This window comes from Tursiops truncatus, chromosome 10, assembly GCF_011762595.2.
Source record: "Tursiops truncatus isolate mTurTru1 chromosome 10, mTurTru1.mat.Y, whole genome shotgun sequence".
NCBI lineage: Eukaryota > Metazoa > Chordata > Mammalia > Artiodactyla > Delphinidae > Tursiops > Tursiops truncatus.
In genome coordinates, this window is record NC_047043.1 from 100,021,867 (window position 1) to 100,041,623 (window position 19,757).

Below are 19,757 nucleotides of genomic sequence, written 5' to 3' on the forward strand. Positions count from 1 at the left end.
GAAAGTACTGGAAGGGGCCAGGAGGCCCGTGCAGCTAAGCACAGTGCGGAGAGAGAGGGTTGCTAGGCACTGAGTGTTTATGCTCCCACCTCCAAACTCATGCGTTAAAACCCTAATCCTCAGTGGGATGGTATCTGGAGACGGAGCTTTGGGGAGAAAACTAGGTCTTGAGGGTGGAAGCCTCATGATGGGATTAGTGCCCTTCTAAGAAGAGATGCTGGAGAGCTTGCTCCACCTCTGATGTAACCCAGATGAGATGTGGCCTCATCTGCTCTACCAGGAAGCAGGCTCTCATCAGACAACCGATCTTAGACTTCCCGACTCCAGGGCTATGGGAAATAAACACCTGCTGTTCAGCCACCCAGTCTATGTATTTTTGTTACAACAGCCAAAAGGCACAAGAAAAGGGTGAAGAGAAGGCCCGGGAGGCCCCAGGGTCAGGCTGTGCAGGGCCTGAGGCCCCTGAGAGGACTTCAGTATCAGAGCTGAGTAGGTGGGAGCCCCAGCAGGTACTGAGCAGAGGAGGGACAGAAACCACTTGTATGTTAGCAGGACCCCTGGCAGGAAGGGGTGACAGACCCAGTACTGGGCTCTTGTAAGGAGCCCCAACAAGAGCCTGCATCCATTCTGCTGCCACCACAGAGGCCAAGAGCCCAGCATCCATGACCAGAGGCTACTTACTGTCAGGGAGGTGTGAGCAGGCAGCTGTATCAGGGTTGTGAGCTCCCACTTCCTGCCAGGGCACCTGTGGACCCCTCTGCAGGGGCTCCCCAGCCCTGATAAGGTACATGTAAGAGGCCTTCGGCCACAGCCCTATCAGGCAGCCCAGCACCTACCGTGACAGGGACCCCACCCATCCACCCACCATGCTACCCCCAGAAGCTGAGCCAGGAGGAAGCCCCATCTCAGAGCCTCCAGCCCAGAGCTCAGGGGATGGCGCTGGCTGTCCCTGGCCTGGCCCCGCAGACCCAGCTTCCCCTGCTCCAGGCAGCTGTGCACAGACCTGGGCCAGGCAACAGAGCCCCGAGGCTGCCCTTCCCTGGGATGAGTGTCCCTGGAGAAACCAGGAAACAGGCTTACCTTCAGGGTCACCTCTGGGGACAGAATGCACAGAGTTGGGGTCTGTGTCTTCCTCTGGCCGAGAACGGGGCACAACCGGTGGCTGCTTGGGCACTTCCTGGGTGGGTGGGACGCGGGCCGCCTCCTGGTGAGGTGTGGTCAGGATGGCGTGGGTGCTGGGCTCTGCCGGGCCCTCGGGAGCGCTCTGCGTGGCCTGTGATGCGGGGACACTGGCCGTGGTTGACGCTGGAATGGGCCCAGCTCCCTCCTGCCCAGCGCTGCGGGGGGTGGCCTGGGCGTCCGGGATGAGGTTCTCTTCGGGCCGTGCCCTGGCCTCTGCCGCCTCCTCTTGGACAGGGAGACCAGGGGCTGGACCTGCTGTGGGCCGTCCATCCAGGCCCCTGGGGCCACCTGCTGCCGGCTGCTCCCTGACTGTCAATTCCTCTCTGTCCTCCTGTCTGTCCTCCGTCACTCTCCTGGCCTTGGCCTGCACGGGGGCTGGGGGACCCAGGGCGGCAGCTGCCGTGGGCCTGGGGAGGGCAGCCGGCCAGCGGGTGGCCTGGATGGCTGAAGGTGGCTGACCCCCAGCTCCCAGAGCAGCCGGGCCCCCAGCGCCCGCCTGGAGCTCGCCCTCCAGGGCCGCCGCGGCCTCCGCCTCGGCCACCTCCTGGTCGTAGCTGTAGGGGTCTTCATAGTGTCGCTCGGGGTCACCCTCCTCGGCGTCAGAGAAGTTTCCAGGGGCGGCGTCTCCGTGGCAATCGGGGAGCCGGTAGCAGATGAGCTCGCCGCCGGCGTCGGGACAGTGGCAGGCCCGGCAGGGCGACAGGTGGACCGTGTGGCCGGCGGCGTACTTGCGGCCGGAGTGGACGCAGCCCACCTGGCCGCACTGCGGGCAGCTGTCGGCCGCCACCAAGGCCTCGATGCAGTTGGGCGGCAGCTCCGGGCAGGGCATGAACTGGCAGCTGATCTTGCCACCGCCCGGCGGGCAGGAGCACTCGGTGCTGCCGAAGTCCACGAAGTAGGACTGGCCGGCGGGCACGCGGCCGCGCACGAAGCCACCCTGCAGGCAGTCGTAGTACTGGTAGCCCTCGCAGGCGCAGCCCTGCTGCATGCACGTGGCGCAGCAGGCACCCGGCTCCAGCGCCTCCTCGATGCAGTTCTCCAGCGGGGGGCACTCGATGCCCGTGCAGTCCTGCCCCGGGACCGCCGTGCTGGGGCTTGGGCCCAGGGCCAGGGCCACGGCCACGGCCAGCCAGGCTCCCACGGGCTCCGCGAGTGATGCCATGCCCCGCAGCCGGCCACGCGTCGCCTCCAGATCAACCGTTCTCTCTCACGAGGCCCTGGAGGAATCGGAAAGGACACGGATCAGCACCACGTGGCGGCCACAGGGGGACACGTGTGCACACCTGGCACACACACCGGCACATGCGCACGGCTGGGCAGCCTCCCCACCTTCACTCACACGCATGCACTCGTCCTCACATCCCTACGCACACGCTCCCACTCGCACCTGCTCAGATGCACAGACAGGCATGGCCGTCGCTCAGGTGTTGACAGAGTTGCCAGCGTGGCCCTGCCCAGGGCCGCTGACCCCCACTCTCACCTGCCACCTGACACGTGTCCCCGGGTAGGACCCTCAGCCGACGGTCCCGCACACACTCACACTGTCACATGCATTCTCCAGGCACATGGCTGGCACGCCTGGGGCATCGGGGTCTCACGCCCTCCGTGGCAGGCACGCAGAGGCCGGGTTACAGCCCTCCAGGCACAGTTACATGCGCTGTCTCACCCACAGCCTCACCTATGTGCCGGGACACCACGAGTGGTCTCACACACACAGTCACCAGCGCCCAAACAGTTTATCTCCCCCCGAAACCCAGCTTGAGCCCCAGCCATGCACCCAGAGTCCCGTGGCTGCCAGCCAGAGGGCAAAGCCAAGTGGACACTGGGCAGGAACCAGGCCCTCCCAGGCCTCGGCACACAGCCAAGCCCCCTGCCATGGCCCTCGGACCCCAGGGCCCAGGAACACCCCCTAACAGATCCCCTTGCACTGCAAGTTATGCTGCAGGGGAGCCTCCTGCCAACCTCCTCAGATGCCTCAGCAAATAATACCACCGTTCCCAGAATTATCCTGGACACCCGCTGTCCCCCGCACGTGCGCACGCGCACACACACATACACACACACAGACACACACACACCAAGTCCCGCCCATCCACTGAGCTGCGTGAACACCTCTCTGCCCTCTGCCCACTTCCCTCCACCACCGCAGCCTCGCCCTGGCTCGAGCTGTACCCCCATCTGCCCTGGAACACGCCTGCCACCTCCCTCCCCGCCATCCACTCCTGCCCTTTCTCTGCAAAGCCGCTGTGGTCTGGAAGGAGCTGACCCCAATGTGCATGGCTTCCTGGCTTCCCAACCAGGAAGCAACAGTCTGGGTTCCCTGTGCGAGCCACCCTAACCCTCCCTCCAGGGGCCCTGGCATGACCCTCCCGCAGCCCCTCCTTGTTACCCTCTACAAGCCACTCAAATGTCACCTTCTCACTGTCCTCGCTCCTCCCCCCACCTCCATCCTCACAAAAGTCGCCGGTCCCACAGCCCTGGGACCCGCGTGACTCGGGGCCAGGCCTGCACCCCTGGGCTGCATGCTCCTCAGTCACAGGCAAGGGCTCCCTCTCCACCCATTCCCGGCCCCGAAGCTGCACTATCATTTGCAGTCACTGCAACGATTGTCTGATTTAGAAAAAAAGACAATAAAGTGAGATCTCTACTATTTTAAGTTTGTAAATTTCAAACCTAAAAAATAGAACAACAGGAACTTCTTAAAAGTCTTTAACAGAGAGAAGAAAGAAGCAGCCATCGTGCTGCCCACCTCCTGGCTGAGCTGGGGAGAGTGTGACGGCAGCGCAAGGACCCTGTCGGGCAGGGCAGTGACGGAGCAACTCAGCGGCCATGCAGCAGGAGGGGAGGTCTGCCTCCGAGGCCAGTCAGCCAGGATTGAGGGCACAGGCCCTCCAAGCCGGCACCCTCCAGAACTGGGGCTTACCAGCAAGTGAGGCAGGCCCCATGGCCATTCTGCCAGCGCTGGCACTCTGGTGCGTGGAGCAATTCCAGAGGCTACTGAACGCCAGGCAGTCATGAGGACAATGAAGACATAAATGAATGAAAGCCAGGAAACGGGACAGGAAGAGGCCGGGGTGTGGGAGAGCCTATTTTGGCCAGGGTGGTCAAGCAAGGCTTCTCTAAGGAAGTGGCATTTGAGCTGAGGCCTGAGCAAATCGGTGAACACAGCCCCATGAATGTCTGGAGGCAAAGCATGTCAGGTGGCAGGAACAGCAAGTGCAAAGGGCCTGAGGCAGGACTGCACAAGGGAGGTGGGGAGCAGCAGGGGCCACTCCAGCGGAACCAGTGGGCAAGGGCCAGGGTGGTAATGCCCAGATAAGCCCTGGAGCCTGGAATGACCTGATGGGACGCTCTACTTAAAGGGTTCGTCTGCTGCCGCGCTGAGAATGGGAAGGTGGGCGAGAGATGGGCAGCGGGAGAGGACGTGGCGGGATGTGCTGACGGCCTGGGTGGGGGTGAGAAAGGGAGTCCAGGATGAGCAGAAGTTTGGGCCTGAACACCTGGAAGGACAAAGCTGGGGCTTCTTGAGGCAGGGAAAGCCGTGGAGGAGGGCCACAGGCCTGCATGGAGATGGGCAGCCTGGTTTGGGCCTTGTCGAGTTTGAGAAGTCCAGAGATGGTCCGGGTGAGGATGGTAAGGGCGCCTCCAGGGACAAGAGCCTGTGCTGGGCGCGGAAAGAGGCGAGAGGGGGCGTCTCTGGACAAGAGCTGACACGCATGTCCCCCCAAGCTGAACGGCTGCCTCAGGAGGGTGGAGGGCCCCGTAGGACAGAGGCCCAAGATCCCCATGACAAACCACGGAAATGGGAGGGACGAAGGCCCTCCCTCCAGTCTGCCCTCAACAGTGTCATTTAAGAAAGAAGCCTCCTCCCCCCGTGCCCCCCACTCCTCCTCATCACACACTCACAGGAACCCTGCATCCAGGAGGCAGTATTCCCGCCACAGCCCACACACGGCTCCCAGCGGGGCCTGGCCCTTGGACCCCCTACCGTCACAAACGGCCCACAAGCATGTGAATCCAGGCCCGGAGGAAAGACAGAGAACATCAGCCCCCCGCTTGGCATTTTCACTTGCTGTGCAACCCTGAGCAAGGCCCTTGCCCACTCTGAGCCTCTCAGCTCTGCATCTGTACACAGTGGAGAGGCTCTACCACACCTCAGGTCATAGTTGGGGCCCACGGGCACTACCGAGCCCACGAATGCACTGTGTGTCCCACGCAGTGAGCTTTTTTAAAAATTTTTATTTATTTTAATTAATTTATTTTTGGCTGCGCTGGGTCTCTGTTGCTGTGAGCGGGCTTTCTCTAATTGCGGTGAGCGGGGGCTACTATTCGTTGCGGTACGCGGGCTTCTCATTGCCGTGGCTTCTCTTGTGGAGCACGGGCTCTAGCCGTGCAGGCTTCAGTAGTTGTGGCGCACGGGCTCAGTAGTTGTGGCGCACGGGCTTAGTTGCTCCGCGACGTGTGGGATCTTCCCAGACCAGGGCTCGAACCCGTGTCCCCTGCATCGGCAGGCGGATTCTCAACCACTGCGCCACCAGGGAAGTCCCCCACGCAGTGAGCTTTTACTTTTCAGTTAGTAACCAGCACTTACAGATTGGAAATGCTCACGTGAAAATTCCAGCTTCTTACTTCTCTGGAAAATTCCTGAGCCCCAGCCACCCTGAGGTGTCATACAGCGTGTGGCCTCCCGGTTCCCCACGAAGCCTACGCCATGGACTCTCTGCTCACTCACACTTGGCTGGACGTGCTTGAGCTCTGGGTCCCCCCAGGCTCACCTCTGAACTGGGAGCCCCATGGTCATCCCCACTGTGGTCTCCAGCTGGGAAAATGGAAGTCCGGGTCCCTGCACGCTGCTCAGAATCCCCGTCAGTCTGCAGGGGGTGCGCCCACCTTCGAGAGGGATGGGGCCGGCTGGGATGTGTCCGCAGGAGGTGGCCCAGTGGCGAGGGGCTGGGTCCCTTGGGGTGGCTACCCTGGGGAAGAGCAGCCTCAGGGGCGCCTGGCACAACTCCCCAGCTGCTCAGGACGGGTTATGGCCCCTCAGGTGTGTACGGAGGATGGAGGGCAAGAGACCTCAGCTCCACGTGGGGAAAGCTTTCTCCAGGTCAGAGTCAGACCAGGCTGCAGGTGCGGAGGGAGCTCCCCGTCCCTGGAGATAAGCTAGCGGGGCTGGGAACACGCATACGAGTAAGAAGTAGGAGGGCACAATCTCTACATTGCTGGTTCTCAGATTCAAACATGCCCCTCCCAGGGGTCTCCAGCTGCTGTTTCCCACGGCCCCTGCAGGAAGTGGCCCCCTGAACATGTGGCTTCTGCAAATCGGCCCCCCTCCAATATGAAAAGAGGAATCATGACGGGAGGGGCTGAAAAAGGGGACCTGACCTCCCTGAAGTGGGGAGCCCCAGCAGGCAGACTGTGGTGACAAAGACCCCTGAGGCTGGGCCTGAGGTTGGGTCACGGGGCGCACACTCCGAGGTAGGGGCTCATCGGGGACCCGGCAGACGCAGAGAAAGACCCCCAGGATCTCCTGACACCCACAGATGAACGAAGCTGGGTAATGCACACGCGTTAACAAGACTACGATTGTTACAGTGCCAGCTGGCCTCCGTGAGCCCTGGAGCGGACACCAGGAGAGGGGCACGCACACAAGCAGGCCACACGTGCGTGCAGGGTGAGTGCCGAGCTCTCCTCCCCGTGCATTTCCCTGAGAACTCCGCACCATGTGGCCACTGGGTATTTGTCCAGCTGGTGGAGGGGACACAGGACACGGGTACAGGCCACTAGGCCGGTGACCGGCCCCCAGACCCACTCCCTGCCCTGCCCTTCTCCACCTGGCTCTGCACCGGCAGGGACAGGGGCGCTGCACTCCTCAGACTGCGTGCCCGGGCTCCCGCAGTGCCCAGGGGCCACCACTGACAGGGGATTAGAGGGCAGGAGAGGGGTTGGGGTATTGGTTCCCCACCTCCCTTGCTCCTTCCCTCCAGAGCAGGGGTTTGGTGATGACTCCTCCCCCTCCCCCATGGCCACAGCTCCCGCTGGAGCCCCACTAGCCTGCAGGAGGGCTCAGGTGAGGGCACGAACACATCCAGCCAACCCACAAGCCCATCCCCCCTTTGCTGCGACTGGTGGCAGGGGGCTGTAACCATGAACCAGTGAGACTCAGAATGGTGACCACTCCCACAGGGGACGCAGAGGGACGCCGACACCCCCCCCACAGGAGCTGGCAAGCTTCCACCTTGGTCTCTGGAGTCCTGAGCCACCAGGAAAACGGGTGAGGACCCTGCCCGGGAGACCCTGCAAGCCCAGTGTGCACTCCCGCTGGTCACACACTGGCATGTGAATGAGGCCATTTCAGACACCCCCATCAGACCGGAGACTAGTATAAATACCACCAGGGTCCCCAACGACACACCTGCCTAAACCCCTGAGCAAATACACCGCTACCACCAGGTGTCGGGCCGCTGGTCACGCGGCAGCTGGACCCGCAAGCACTGGGACCCAAGTAAGCAGCCCCAGCAGAGAGTCCAGGGGGGACCTTCTAAAGGACAAAGGCCCCGAGTCCTCGGCACACAGCAAACGTGGGCAGGGGAGATGCTGTGCTGGGTTCACACTGACCTGAGACGTGACAGCCACCGCGTGCGGGATTCCCGCTCGGACCTGGAGCGAACAGACAGCTGAGAGACACCGGGCTCCCCGGGCTCCGAGATGGGCCACGGGCCAGGGGACATGAAGGGACAGCATCATTCCGTGAGCTCCGACAGCTGCAGACGGTGGTGCTTCTGAAAGACTGACACTCTGAGTACCACCAAGCCTGCGATGTGCCCTCACACACTCAGCAAGAAACAAAGGCCACGCAGCCAACTATGCCCAGCAGTGAAAGCCGGTGATGGCGTCTGGGCATCCTCTCCGGGCTTCACGCTCCACAACCAAGAGACGGAGACAGCAAGCCTTAGACGGGAAGGAAGATGGGAGCCCCCAACACCACACCGAGGTGCATCCAGCTGTGCGGAGCTGAAGCAGGCTTAAGGCAGGAGCGGGCAGGTGCGGAGGCCCTGGCTGGCCAGACCCCTGCTAGGGCGGGGGCAGCGGGCTTCTCACGTAGGCCGGGGTCAGCGTCTCACAACCAGGATGTGGGGGGACGGGGCAGGGGCACACTCCCGGGAGTGTCCAGGGAGACAGGAGGCTGAGGGCTCTGTGCAAGACACGCCCACCGTCCCGTATCCTCCCTCCCTCCCCCACCCCCGGGCACCCGGGCAAGGGAGGCTGGCGATCAGAGCTGACCGCACCTCTGCCGCCCTCACTGCTCCCACCCGCAAACACAGATACACGTCCCTACAGTAAGTGACCCCGTCCTGACAATGAACCTCAGTGGCCACCCAGAGAAGGCCCCAGAAGCAAGGCCACCCTGGTGCCCCCCCCATGGCCCTGGGGCACTGACTGATCACCAGTGCCACCACTACCGAAAGCGGGGTCTGGCCTCATGTGACACCGAATCACAAGGTGAAGGAAATTCTTCCTTTCCTGGTTCTCTGAGCCTTCTGGTTCTGACAAGAACAGGCTTGCCAGAGCTAGCAAATAAAAATACAAGACATACAGTTCCAGAGGAATTCCAGATAAACAGTGCATCATGATTTGGCATTAAGTAGGTCCTGTGCAATATCTGGGAGATACTTATTCACCACTTCTCTGAAATTCCAATTTAACTGGGCATCCTACATCTTTACCGGGCAGCCCCAGACAAGAACAAAGTCTCAGGTTGGTGCTGCTGTGGTTTCAAAACATTAAAAATGTTTGCAGGGGATCTGTCTTTTAAACAAGGGGCAGCTACAGCCAAACACAGATTCTCAAGCAGCTGGGGATGACAGAAGGGATATAGACACTCAGGACCCTGTAGACACACCAGTTACAAGCCCGCGAGTCATCAGGACCTCCTGGCCCGCCGGCCACCACCTCTGAGGGCGGTGCCGCTCCCAGCTTCTCCCAGAAGCCTGCCCAGATGGCTGCCGCTGCCCCCACGTCCAGCCAGAGGGTGGCCACCGGCCAGCCGCCTGGCTGGCTGTCTGTGGAGTGTGTTTGGGGGCCCACATGGCACTTTTGAAATTAGTTGCTGTTATTAAAACATGGCGATGCTATTAATTTATAATTGATTTAATGTCATAACACTTAAAATCAGAACATTTTACACCTAAGTTGGATTCCCAACTTCTCTAGGAAAATCAGAAGCTGGGCCTGACGGCGGGGTATCACTGGTCCACGCTCACTCTCCAGCGGCATCACTGGGCTCCCCCGTTCCCCTCTATCCTCTGGAACCCTCCTGGGCCTCTCCTGTCTACACACAAAGGAGGGAGGCCCAGGGGAGGCAGGAGTTCCTGCTCCCCCGGGCCCAAAGCCACTGCCTGAACGGCCTGGTTTCCTGGGTTAGGACCTGTCTCTCCTGTAAGTGGCAGACACTGGGAATTGTGCCCCCTCCAAGGAGCCCGCTCCCACCCAGGTGGGCTCAAAGGTCAATCGTACCAGAATCCAGCGGCATCCCCACAGCCGCACAACCACGGGAGGGACGCTCGAGTTAATTACACTGTCTGAAGCCGGGACCTCCCAGAAGCAGAGCCTGAGATGGGGTTCTGAGCATGTGGTTTATTGGGAGAACCCCTGGGAGAAGGGAACGGGAAACAGGATGGCAAAGACGTGGTCTCAGCTGAAGTCCGACACCAGCCTGCAACCGTGGTGGTGGGCGGGGGGGCTCTGCAATGTGACTGGCACCCCAGGGCTCATCCCACTCAGGGACATCAGTGGGTCATTGGCCAAGGCTGGCAGTGGGACGAAGCGGGGGGATCACCTCCTGGGCCCATGCGGGGAACCAATACCTGTTGGCCAAGGGCGTCTGAAGAAGCACGCAGGTGTGAGCCACTAGCGGCAGCTGGGGGACGAGTGCACCAGGAGGAGGAACCAGCCCGGGCACCAGCGGGGGCACAGGCTCTGCCACACACACACACACACCCCTGCAACAGCAGGTCAGAGAGTCTGCTCCTAGAAACGATCCCAAACCTAGCTTTAATTTCTAATCTGGGCTGAGATCACCCCAGGCTCAGAAAGGTAAGAAAGTAATGTACTAAAAACAGTATCTGCACACCGATGTTCATAGCAGCATTATTCACAGTGGCCCAAAGGCAGAGGTAACCCAAGTGTCCATCAACAGATGAGTGGATAAACAAAATGTGGTCTCGCTACACAATGGAATATTACTCAGCCTTAAAAAGGACGTTCTGGGACTTCCCTGGTGGTGCAGTGGTTAAGAATCCGCCTGCCAATTCAGGGGACACGGGTTCGAGCCCTGGTCCGGGAAGATCCCACATGCCGTGGAGCAACAAAGCCTGTGCGCCACAACTACTGAGCCTGTGCTCCAGAGCCCGCGAGCCACAACTGCTGAGGCCGTATGCCACAACTACTGAAGCGTGCACGCCTAGAGCCCGTGCTCCGCAACAAGAGAAGCCACCGCAATGAGAAGCCCGCGCACCGCAACAAAGAGTAGCCCCCACTCGCTGCAACTAGAGAAAGCCTGTGCGCAGCAACAAAGACCCAACGCAGTCAAAAATAAATTAAAATTTCTAAAAAATGGCTAAGAGGGTCAGTTTTGTATGTATTTTACTACAGTAAAAAGTAATAAAACGTGCACTGTGGAGCCAAGAGTGAGTAATCAAAGAGCAGAGAGCGGAAAGGAAAAACAGTGCTGCACTGAAGACCCAACAGGAAACAAGAGCTGCCCCTGAGACCTCCCCATCATGGTCAGCTTCCTGGCACCCAAGGCCAAAAGGGAAATTAGAGGATGACCTGGTGCTCCTTGTATGATAAGAGGAAGTCATCTAATTCACTGGGGAAAATAATAAACGTGTTCTTGGCACAGAAACTTAGGAGGGATTTTAGCTGTTGATCAGGTTCATATTAACTATCACTTCCTCGGCACCGACATGATGCCAAGCGCTGGCCTGAGAGCTTCTAGGGATGTTGATTTCATTTAACCATGCTCTGCAGATAAGGAAACTCAGGCCCAGACAGGATACACGACCTGCCCCCGGTCACACCATCAGTAAAAGGTGGTGCGCAGACACGAAGCCAGGTCTGCCTGGCCAGGGGAGCACAGCCAGAGGCCTTCAGTTTGTCGATATTCATTACACACCTGCTACCTGCCAGTCCCCACAGCAGGTACTGCGATGTGGCGGTGAACAAGGCCCAGAGAGGCCCTCCCCCCGTGTGGCCAACATCCTGGTGAAGAGAAGAGACAAAGAACAAGTAAGTAAGAAGATAGTAAGGAGGCTGTGAGGGACAGGGCCTGGGGCCCGCCCCTGGCAAGAGCGGGCAGAGAAGCCCTCACTGAGGAGGTGACACTTCGGCTGAGACTTGCCTGGCGCAGATGCGGTGGCCGTGCAAGGAACTGGGAAAGGCATCCCAGGCAGAGGTAATAGCATGGGCAAAGGCCCTGAGGCAGGAACCAGCCGGACCCACTGCGGCCGGCATTGCAAGGAACAAAGAAGGGAGCGGGAGGAGGTGAGGTGGGCAGCAAGAGGGAAAGAGGCGCGGGGCATGAAAATTAAGGAAGGAGACAAGGTCAGAAGAGGACACCGGTCAGTCAGTCACCCACGCCCAGGGCCCCAGAGAATGTAGCAAAGTGTCTTGACAGCGTGGACACTGTTCCAACGGGGCGGGGGCAGTGCACCAATGGGCCACAGCACGCTGGGAAGTCCTCAGGAAGGCGGAGGAAGATTCCAGCCCCAGGAAGCGCAGCGCTGGGTAACACCTTAACATCACGGAGGGAGTACGGCACCTGCGGTGGTGGTGGTGGGGGGGGAGATGGGGAAAAGACCGCGGAGGGGGAAGGGTGCTGGGGTTAGGGCAATGGGGGGCGGGTATACGCTGACTTCCATGTACTTTTTGTATGTTTTTATATGTATTTTTTCACAAGAGCAGAGACTTTTAAAAGAAAAGAGCCTATTATAATAGTCCAGAAAAAGGAAACAGAGCAGAGGCCAGAGACTTCTTGGCAGAAGAAATGGATAGGAGGGGAGGGATATGAAAAACAATCACAAATCACCGCAAGAAACGTGATCGAGCCTGGCTTCCACCGTTAAATACTTATTTTCCTTCATTTCCTCATGGGCAAAAATCTCAATAATCAATGCGATTGTTTGCAAAACGACAAGTCTGGCCTGGGGAGAGCGGGCAAGGCTGAGGGCACAGGGGGCTGGCCTGAGACCCCCAAGGGAGGGCTGGGGGGCTGGGTCCAGAGCACAGGGACACCGGGTCTCAGGCCAACCCTGGGTGCAAAGCGCTGACAGCAGTCAGGCCCAGGTGGAATGCACAGAGGGTGCTGGCGGCCCGTGTCCTCACGCTCATGGACCCCTGGGGACCCTCCATGGGTGAGCATAAAATCACTGGGAAAATCGTCCTTCCAGTACAACAGCGAGGTTTTGTTCCCTTCCCTTCCCCCTCTTAACTAATAAAGAAAAAATAAGTAAAATGAATAAAAAGCTCCTTAAACCCTGGGTGAGAAGTGACCCTGCATATGTAATCACTAATCTCATTATCAACATAAACAGGTGAAAAATTACACAGATGAATGTCCGTGACTTATAATCAACCTTTGAGAAAAGAAAATGTTGCTTTTGGCACAGGAGGGAGCGATATTTTCCTTCCCCACAAGTCATGACTCTGGAGAGAAGAAACACTCTTTGGGCAGAGTGATGAGAAACCGTCCTGCCCGTGGCCAAGGCTGAGCTCACTGCTCTCCCCAACTGCGTCCCCAATACCCTCCACCCGGCCCCAGACAGGCATCCAGCTTGCCCGTGGTCCTGCCTGCCGACGACTTCTCGTCTGATGTCCTCCCACCCTGCTCGAAATCCTGATGGTTCCCTACCACCTCTGGCCCTTGGGTAATCCACCCACGTCCACCAAAAGAGGAAAGTGTGAACAAAGCTTAGTAGTGGACATGGGGTGGTTTCTCATCACCCATCGCACATTCACCCTCCTTCCAAGAAGGGCCCCTGGATTTCATTCTGGGGTCCACACCACTCAACTGTCAGGCCAATCGGTGTTTCTCATTCCTCTCGCAACAATGCCTAACTCAGGGATGGACACGAGGCCAACCTGAGCCCGTGAGACCCAATTCAAGTGAGACATCAGGCAAATGGCCTCTTGTTCCCACTGTATCAGACAAGAGATGATTTAACCTTGAGGGTCCCTGAAGCCATCCTGTTGTCAGCCGGAGACCGTCTGAGTCTGGAGTCTACTCAAAAAATAAAAAGGGAAAAGGAAAAGCCAAGATAACAGAGTCACAGTGACAGCTGCTGAGTACCTAGATCCAGCCATACCTGAAGCTAACTGAAAAGCTGAACTTTGCAATGACAAAGTTGCTCAAGCAACTTTTTGCTCAAGCAACCATTTTGCTCAAGCTAACTTGGAACATGTTTTCTGTCACTTGCAACTTGCAACCAAGAGTCTTAACAGATATATGGGCTTATATATATAAAAAAAGCCGTTGCCTATCATTTTAGGGGTCTTACAGACGCCCTGGAACTCACTCATGGACCCCGGGTTGAATACCCTTGGACCAAGGATAAAGTGAAAACTCCTAAGGGTGGCATTCTAAGTCCTTCACCATCTAGCTCCCACCTATCTTTCCCTCCCACCTTTTCTTTCCATTTCCCTCCGTCGCCCTCCATACACCCAATTCCCGCTAACCTCGAAGACTCTGGTTCCCAACTCCTGATCTTGGTTTGTATCATTATCCCAAACCAGGGTGCCCTCCCTCCTGAATCTCTCCACACCCAAACCCTACCCCCTACCTTAAGGCCAAGCCCCAAGGGCAGGTGGATGGATGGATGGATGGATGGATGGGTACATGGATGAGTGGACAGATGAGCGGGTGGGTATATCACGTGGAAGACAGATGGAGGAGAAAGTGCCAGCGGATGGTTAAGTGAACTGGTAGGCAGATGGGTCGTTGATCGTTGATGAAGTGAACTGGTAGGTGGATGGATCGTTGATGAAGAGATGGTTGGGTGTCAGATGGATGGTGGTCCCATCATGGATAAATGGTGAGTGAATGGATGGCAGATGGAGGACAGTTGGATGGGAAGGTGGAAAAGTGGCTGGATGAGTAACCAGCCTGTGGATAAATGTCTAATAGATGGGCAGGTGGGTGGGTGGAACGATGGGTGACGAGATGGAGGAGGCGTGGATGGGAAGGTGGGTTAATGGTGGGTGCATCAGCACGGGGACAAAGGGCTGAAGGACGGCTGGCCGACTGGGCGGGTAATGGACAAGCGGATGCACGGATGGCGGGTGGGCCAGCGGATGGTGAGCGGAGCGAGGCCAGCTCTCCTGATGCGCCATCAGTGCTCTTCCCAGCCTCCCTGGAAAACCCAGAGCAAGGGCAACGGCTCTCCTGCAGGCCAGCATCTCAGACGATCCTTGCACCGCGGTGAGCAGCGGGAAAAGCACAGGCCCAGGGAGAGTCAGACTGGCCTGCGCTCACAGCCCAGCGGAGCCGCCACGTGCTGTCTGACCACGGAGCAGAGGCTCCGGCTCTCTGAGCCTCACCTTGCCCATCTGTTCAATGAGAAGCATCACGTTCCCCTCGCAGGGTGCTGTGGGATGAACTTTAAAAGCATCTACAGAGGCCAACCCAAGACAGGGTACAGTCAGAGCGGACGATAATTCCCACCCTATTAAAAACTTGTTCCAACATCTAGAAAAAGGAAGGTGGGTCCTCCTGCCATTTTATGCGACTAGGAAAGTCCTGATACCAAAAGCAGACGTGGTACTCCAAGAGGAAGGTAGTGGCCAGTCTCACTTAGGAATCTAGCTGCCAAGCCCTAAGTCACATAGCAGGAAGTCGACCCCAGCAGCATATTACAGGGATATAACACATTGTGTCCAAACAGGGTTTACCTCAGGAACGCAAACGTAGTGCATACCAGCAAGTCAATGCCATTCACTAGAAGACCAATCTACGTGGTCAGTTCAGCAGATGCTAGTCAACAAGCGTCAACGTTCTGTGACTAAGAGCTCGGGGAAGAGCAAGCGTCTCCTGGTGAAGGGGATCATCTACCAGGTCCCTACGGGAGGGGCCCCTCCTCCGCACCAGGCACCGAGAATGGGTTCACCCATCACCCCCCTCACAGAATAAACTGGTCTTTGGGGGATTTAATTCTTCCCCTGAAAGGAAGACAAAGGTGGGAGATAAACTTTGGGGTCCAACCCTCCTCCAGAGCCTCCCAAACCCTGGCACGGCCCCTTCTCACGCCTTCTCCAGATCCTGGATTTGAGTCCAGGGCTCCGTCTACACTAAGAAACCACTCCAGGAGGTGAGGGAGTCCCCAGAGCGGGGCCCGGACCCCGTCCTCACCCTACCTCTGAGCTCACGCAGACCGTCTCCTGCGTTCTCTTTTCCTTCTCCTTTGGATACAAGATGTGTTTTCAAGGGAAGCTGAAAGACCAAGGGTCCCTGCGTGAGAGGTGCGTGTACATGCGGGTCCGTGTGAGCACCGGGGGGCCGGGGGTCGGGGGCGGGGGGGGAGTTTGGGTGCGTAAGTGCTTCTGTGTGTATGTGAAACCTAAGTCTGTGTGAGTGTGGGCAGGTGTGTGCACGCGAGGTGTGTTTAGGCATGTGAGTGTGTGTGAGTGTGTGTGAGAGTGAGCCTGCGTGTGCACGCACGTGCATGCTGGGCCGCCCTTACCTGGTGGGTCCTGTCCCTTCTCCAGCCCCAGCAGGGGCAGGGGGTCCCTAGTCCCCGAAGCCCCTGACCTTGACCTTCTGCCCAGATCACGCTGCTTCCTAGAACCCAGGACTTGCTTCCTGCTGCCGCCGGGTTCACAGCTGCACTGGAGCCCGTCAGCGCCTAAGGCATCACGGGTCCTGTCCAGCCTCAGCGCAGGCAGCCCTGCCAACACCCCCTCAGCGAGGCTCACGCAGCGCCCTGCGAGGCGCACTCTGCTACCACCTCCTCTCTAACCAGACGGGATGCTCACTGGGGCTGAGGCTGGCAGGTTCCCTCCCACGCTAGGAGCTGACATCTCACATGGATGAGACTGAGGCAGGGACCCTGCTCTCCTGCTCAGCCCTGACCCGGGGTCTGGCCCACATGGGCACTCAGATGCTTTTGGTGGGTGGCAGGGTGGGGTTGGGTGGACTGATTAATTTGTACGGCCCCAGCACAGGGCTGACACAGGACACGAGATGAGTTATAAACGTGAGTGTCACCAACACTCAACCCCGTAGGGCCTTCAAAGACGGAGAAAAACTTGCCTAAGGCCCCCTGGCAAGTCAGGGGCTGAGCTGGGAGCCTCACGGCGTGACCACCGCCGTCCACCCTTCAGACAGAAGCCCCATCTCACGTGTCCTCTGAGCCTCACAGAGTGCTCAGCCAGGGAAGCTCTGCAGCTCTCTCGCGCCTTTGCCAGGCCAGCGCCCCTATTCATTCGCATGGCCCTGAAATTTAGGAATTTCTCAAGGCTGCCAGCAGGGCAGCTGGTACGCAGCCAACCGCGGCGTCTAGCCCAGGCTGTGGCATGACCGTAGGGCCCCCAACGCCATCAGCCGCCCCAGCCGGAGCAGAGATGGGCAGCAAGTAGGATCAAGCCCTGGGCCCCAGAGGTCAGGGTTCGAATGCGAACCCAGCTCCCCCCAGACTGCCGGGCGGCTCAGAGCACATGACCCCGGAACAGACACACTCCCATCTGCTCATGGGCCCAATCACAATGGCCTCCCAGCAACACGGGGAGGACTCAAGGAGGGGACGTAAAGACCCCAGCACCTCACCGGGCAAACAACAGGCATTCAATACACAGTCAAGTATAAAAAATAAATGACCTGCCCTAGGTCCTCTAAATCTTTCACAGCTCCTCAAGTCTGCCCATTCCTTTGTTCCCTCTGCCAGGCACACCCTTCTGTCCCTGAGCAAACTCCTGTTCATCCCTAAAAACCCAGCTCAGTACTCCCTCTTCAGGGAAACCTTTCCTCAGAGTTCATGGCTGCCTCTTTTGACCTCCCTGCGTTCTGTACATGGAGTTCCCGACCACTTGGACTTAAGTATGGCTGGGCTGGAGACCAGGACCCCGCAGTGCCAACCCCAACCTCCAACTCCCCATTCTAACAGGAACTACCCCAGGTGGTGAAGAGCTGCCTCTACTCACACTGGGACATCCTCATGTTCCCTCAGGATGGGTCCACCACGTGAAATGGGGACGGGGAAGGAAATGTGGGGGCCGTTTATGGAAAGCAGGCTGGCGATGCTGTGCGGCTCTCTGCCCCCTCCTCCTGGTAAGAGAACCCCAACTTTCCCACTCTTCAGGCTACGTGGCCCACAGAATGGCCAATCAGAGGCTCCTTCCTCCTTCACAATGACTGGTGAGGGATGGTCCTGTAACCCAGTTGCGCGGGCCCACGGTGAAGCCCCTGGGCCGAAGGGAGGGAGCCTGGAGCTGCTGGGCCACCCGACTGCCACATGGCAGAGCCCGCCTGAGAATAACCAACATGGAGGATGGAGACAGAGCCCTCACAGCATCTCTAGAGCCCACAGATACAGCCAAGCCTGAAGGCAGCCATTGTACCTTTTAGTCCCATGACATTTTTGCTAAAGTCGTACTTTCTATCACTCCTGACAGCTGTGATGAGGAAGCAAGAGTAGCAACTGTGCTGTATGTGTCACTGACCAGATTCCTAGAACATCTGAGTCTCTGGAGTTACTGAACTTTGTTCCTGCAGTGGACACCTCCTGGGGTGGCAGCCGGTTTCATTCAATGCTCATCCTTAGGGACCAGCTGGAGCTGCAGTCACTGTCAAGACTAAGTGACCCCACCCCTAGCCACAGCCGACTGACTGGCCCAGAGTGGAGGTTTGCCCAAGCTGGGCCAATCAGAGCTCTCCCCCAACAAACTGGGCCCATCAGAGTTCTTCACCCTCAGCTCAGCCAATCAGAGCTCCCCCACCCCAAACTGGGCCAATCAGAGCTCTTCCCCAGGATTTTGAACTGGAACTAGAAGAAAACACAGACCAACTCTGGTGGCAAGAAACTGTGAGTTGAGGGTGGGCACATTTAAGTCATTTTGAGAGAATCATCCAGACTCACAGAGAAAAGCAGAGACAAAAAAGATGGGGCGTGAGGCAGCCTTGGTGGCATGGAGTCCCCAGCCCTGCACTGACCATGCAGGGACCCCCTCAGACACAGATAAGCCTACATGAGGGAGACCCTCTCCCACAGCGACGGGAAGGCCTCTCCTGACGCCAGGAGCAGGGAGAGCACTATGGGGGTCTGAGCCCAGGTCGTGGTGGGCTACCTGGCCATGTGCTCAGGCTCCACCATCCCTGTGGGACCCCCCGGGGTCTGAGGCCAAGGAAGGGTCACTCCTCCCACCCCACGCATGGGAAGCCACAGCCACATCGAGGGGGTGTATCTGGGTCAGGCATGTCCTTCCTTGGGGACAGGCACGGGATGTCACCACCTTTCCATCCCCAGCAATCCCTTAAACGATTCTCGCTCACTTTTGAGAGTGTAAGGTCAGGCACTCAGAAAACACATTAGGGGACTCGTGGTGCAGTGGTTGGGAGTCCGCCTGCCAATGCAGGGGACACGCGTTCGAGCCCTGGTCCAGGAAGTCCCCACCTGCCGCAGAGCAACTGAGCCCATGTGCCACAGCTACTGAGCCTGCGCTCTAGAGACCGTGAGCCACAACTACTGAGCCCGTGTGCCACAACTACTGAGCCCGTGCGCCTAGAGCCGGTGCTCCACAACAAGAGAAGCCACCGCAATGAGAAGCCTGTGCACCGCAACGAAGAGCAGCCCCCGCTCGCCGCAGCTAGAGAAAGCTCGCGTGCAGCAACGAACACCCAACACAGCCAAAAATAAATAAATAAATAAATAGAATTTTAAAAAAGAAAACACGTTAGGTGGGGGGGTGGTACAAGGACTGGGGCAAACTTTCCTCCACGCCAGGTCCCGTGGCTAAGTAGGGCCTGACCGGCCGTTACTGTGGTGTCAGTGGTGTGACCCAAAAGAAGTAACATTAATGACTGCTCAGCTGGGTGCAGAACTTTACAGTTTACAAGGCACCCTCCCATCTGGCCAGGCCTAGTTCCCCACCTCCTCCCTGGACTGGGCCCAGCCTCACCTTGCCAGGCGCCATCGCCCCCTTTTCCCGGCACTGGAGCCCTGGCCCTGAGCTCCAGCCTGTCCCCCACTAGCATGGACCCCAGGCCACAGGACGGCCCAGGCTAAGCTGCCTTCACCCTCCAGGGCTCTGCCCAGGCAGCCAGAAGGGCACAGAGCTGGGGTGTAGGGGACACCATAGCCCCCACGTGGGAATGGGGACCAGCCGCTACCTGAGAACCAGGAACTTGGTCTCAGAGAAGACATCTCCGTTGGAGGGACAGCAGCCTCCTCTCACGGCCCCGCCCAGGAGGAAACGTGCCAAGGGGGGGCCCAGAAAGCAGGAAGGGATCCCCAGAAGATGCAAGGTGTGTAATGACCAGCTAGAGGGTCCTCTCCCAGTCGGGCTAGAGATGACCTCTCGGGGTGAGGTGA

The 19,757-nt window shown here is 58.5% G+C and overlaps 1 protein-coding gene across 7 annotated transcripts in view; it reads right to left on the reverse strand.

Moving 5' to 3' along the window:
• FBLN2 (fibulin 2) overlaps nucleotides 1-19,757 on the reverse strand; it is a 74,879-nt gene that overhangs the window by 47,676 nt on the left and 7,446 nt on the right. For all 7 annotated transcript variants that reach the window (XM_073787763.1, XM_073787762.1, XM_033865500.2 and 4 more), the window contains exon 2: nucleotides 1,081-2,399. In XM_073787763.1, the coding sequence (XP_073643864.1) occupies nucleotides 1,081-2,344 (1,264 nt within the window). In that variant the 5' untranslated portion in view covers nucleotides 2,345-2,399. The remainder of the gene's footprint in view (nucleotides 1-1,080; nucleotides 2,400-19,757) is intronic.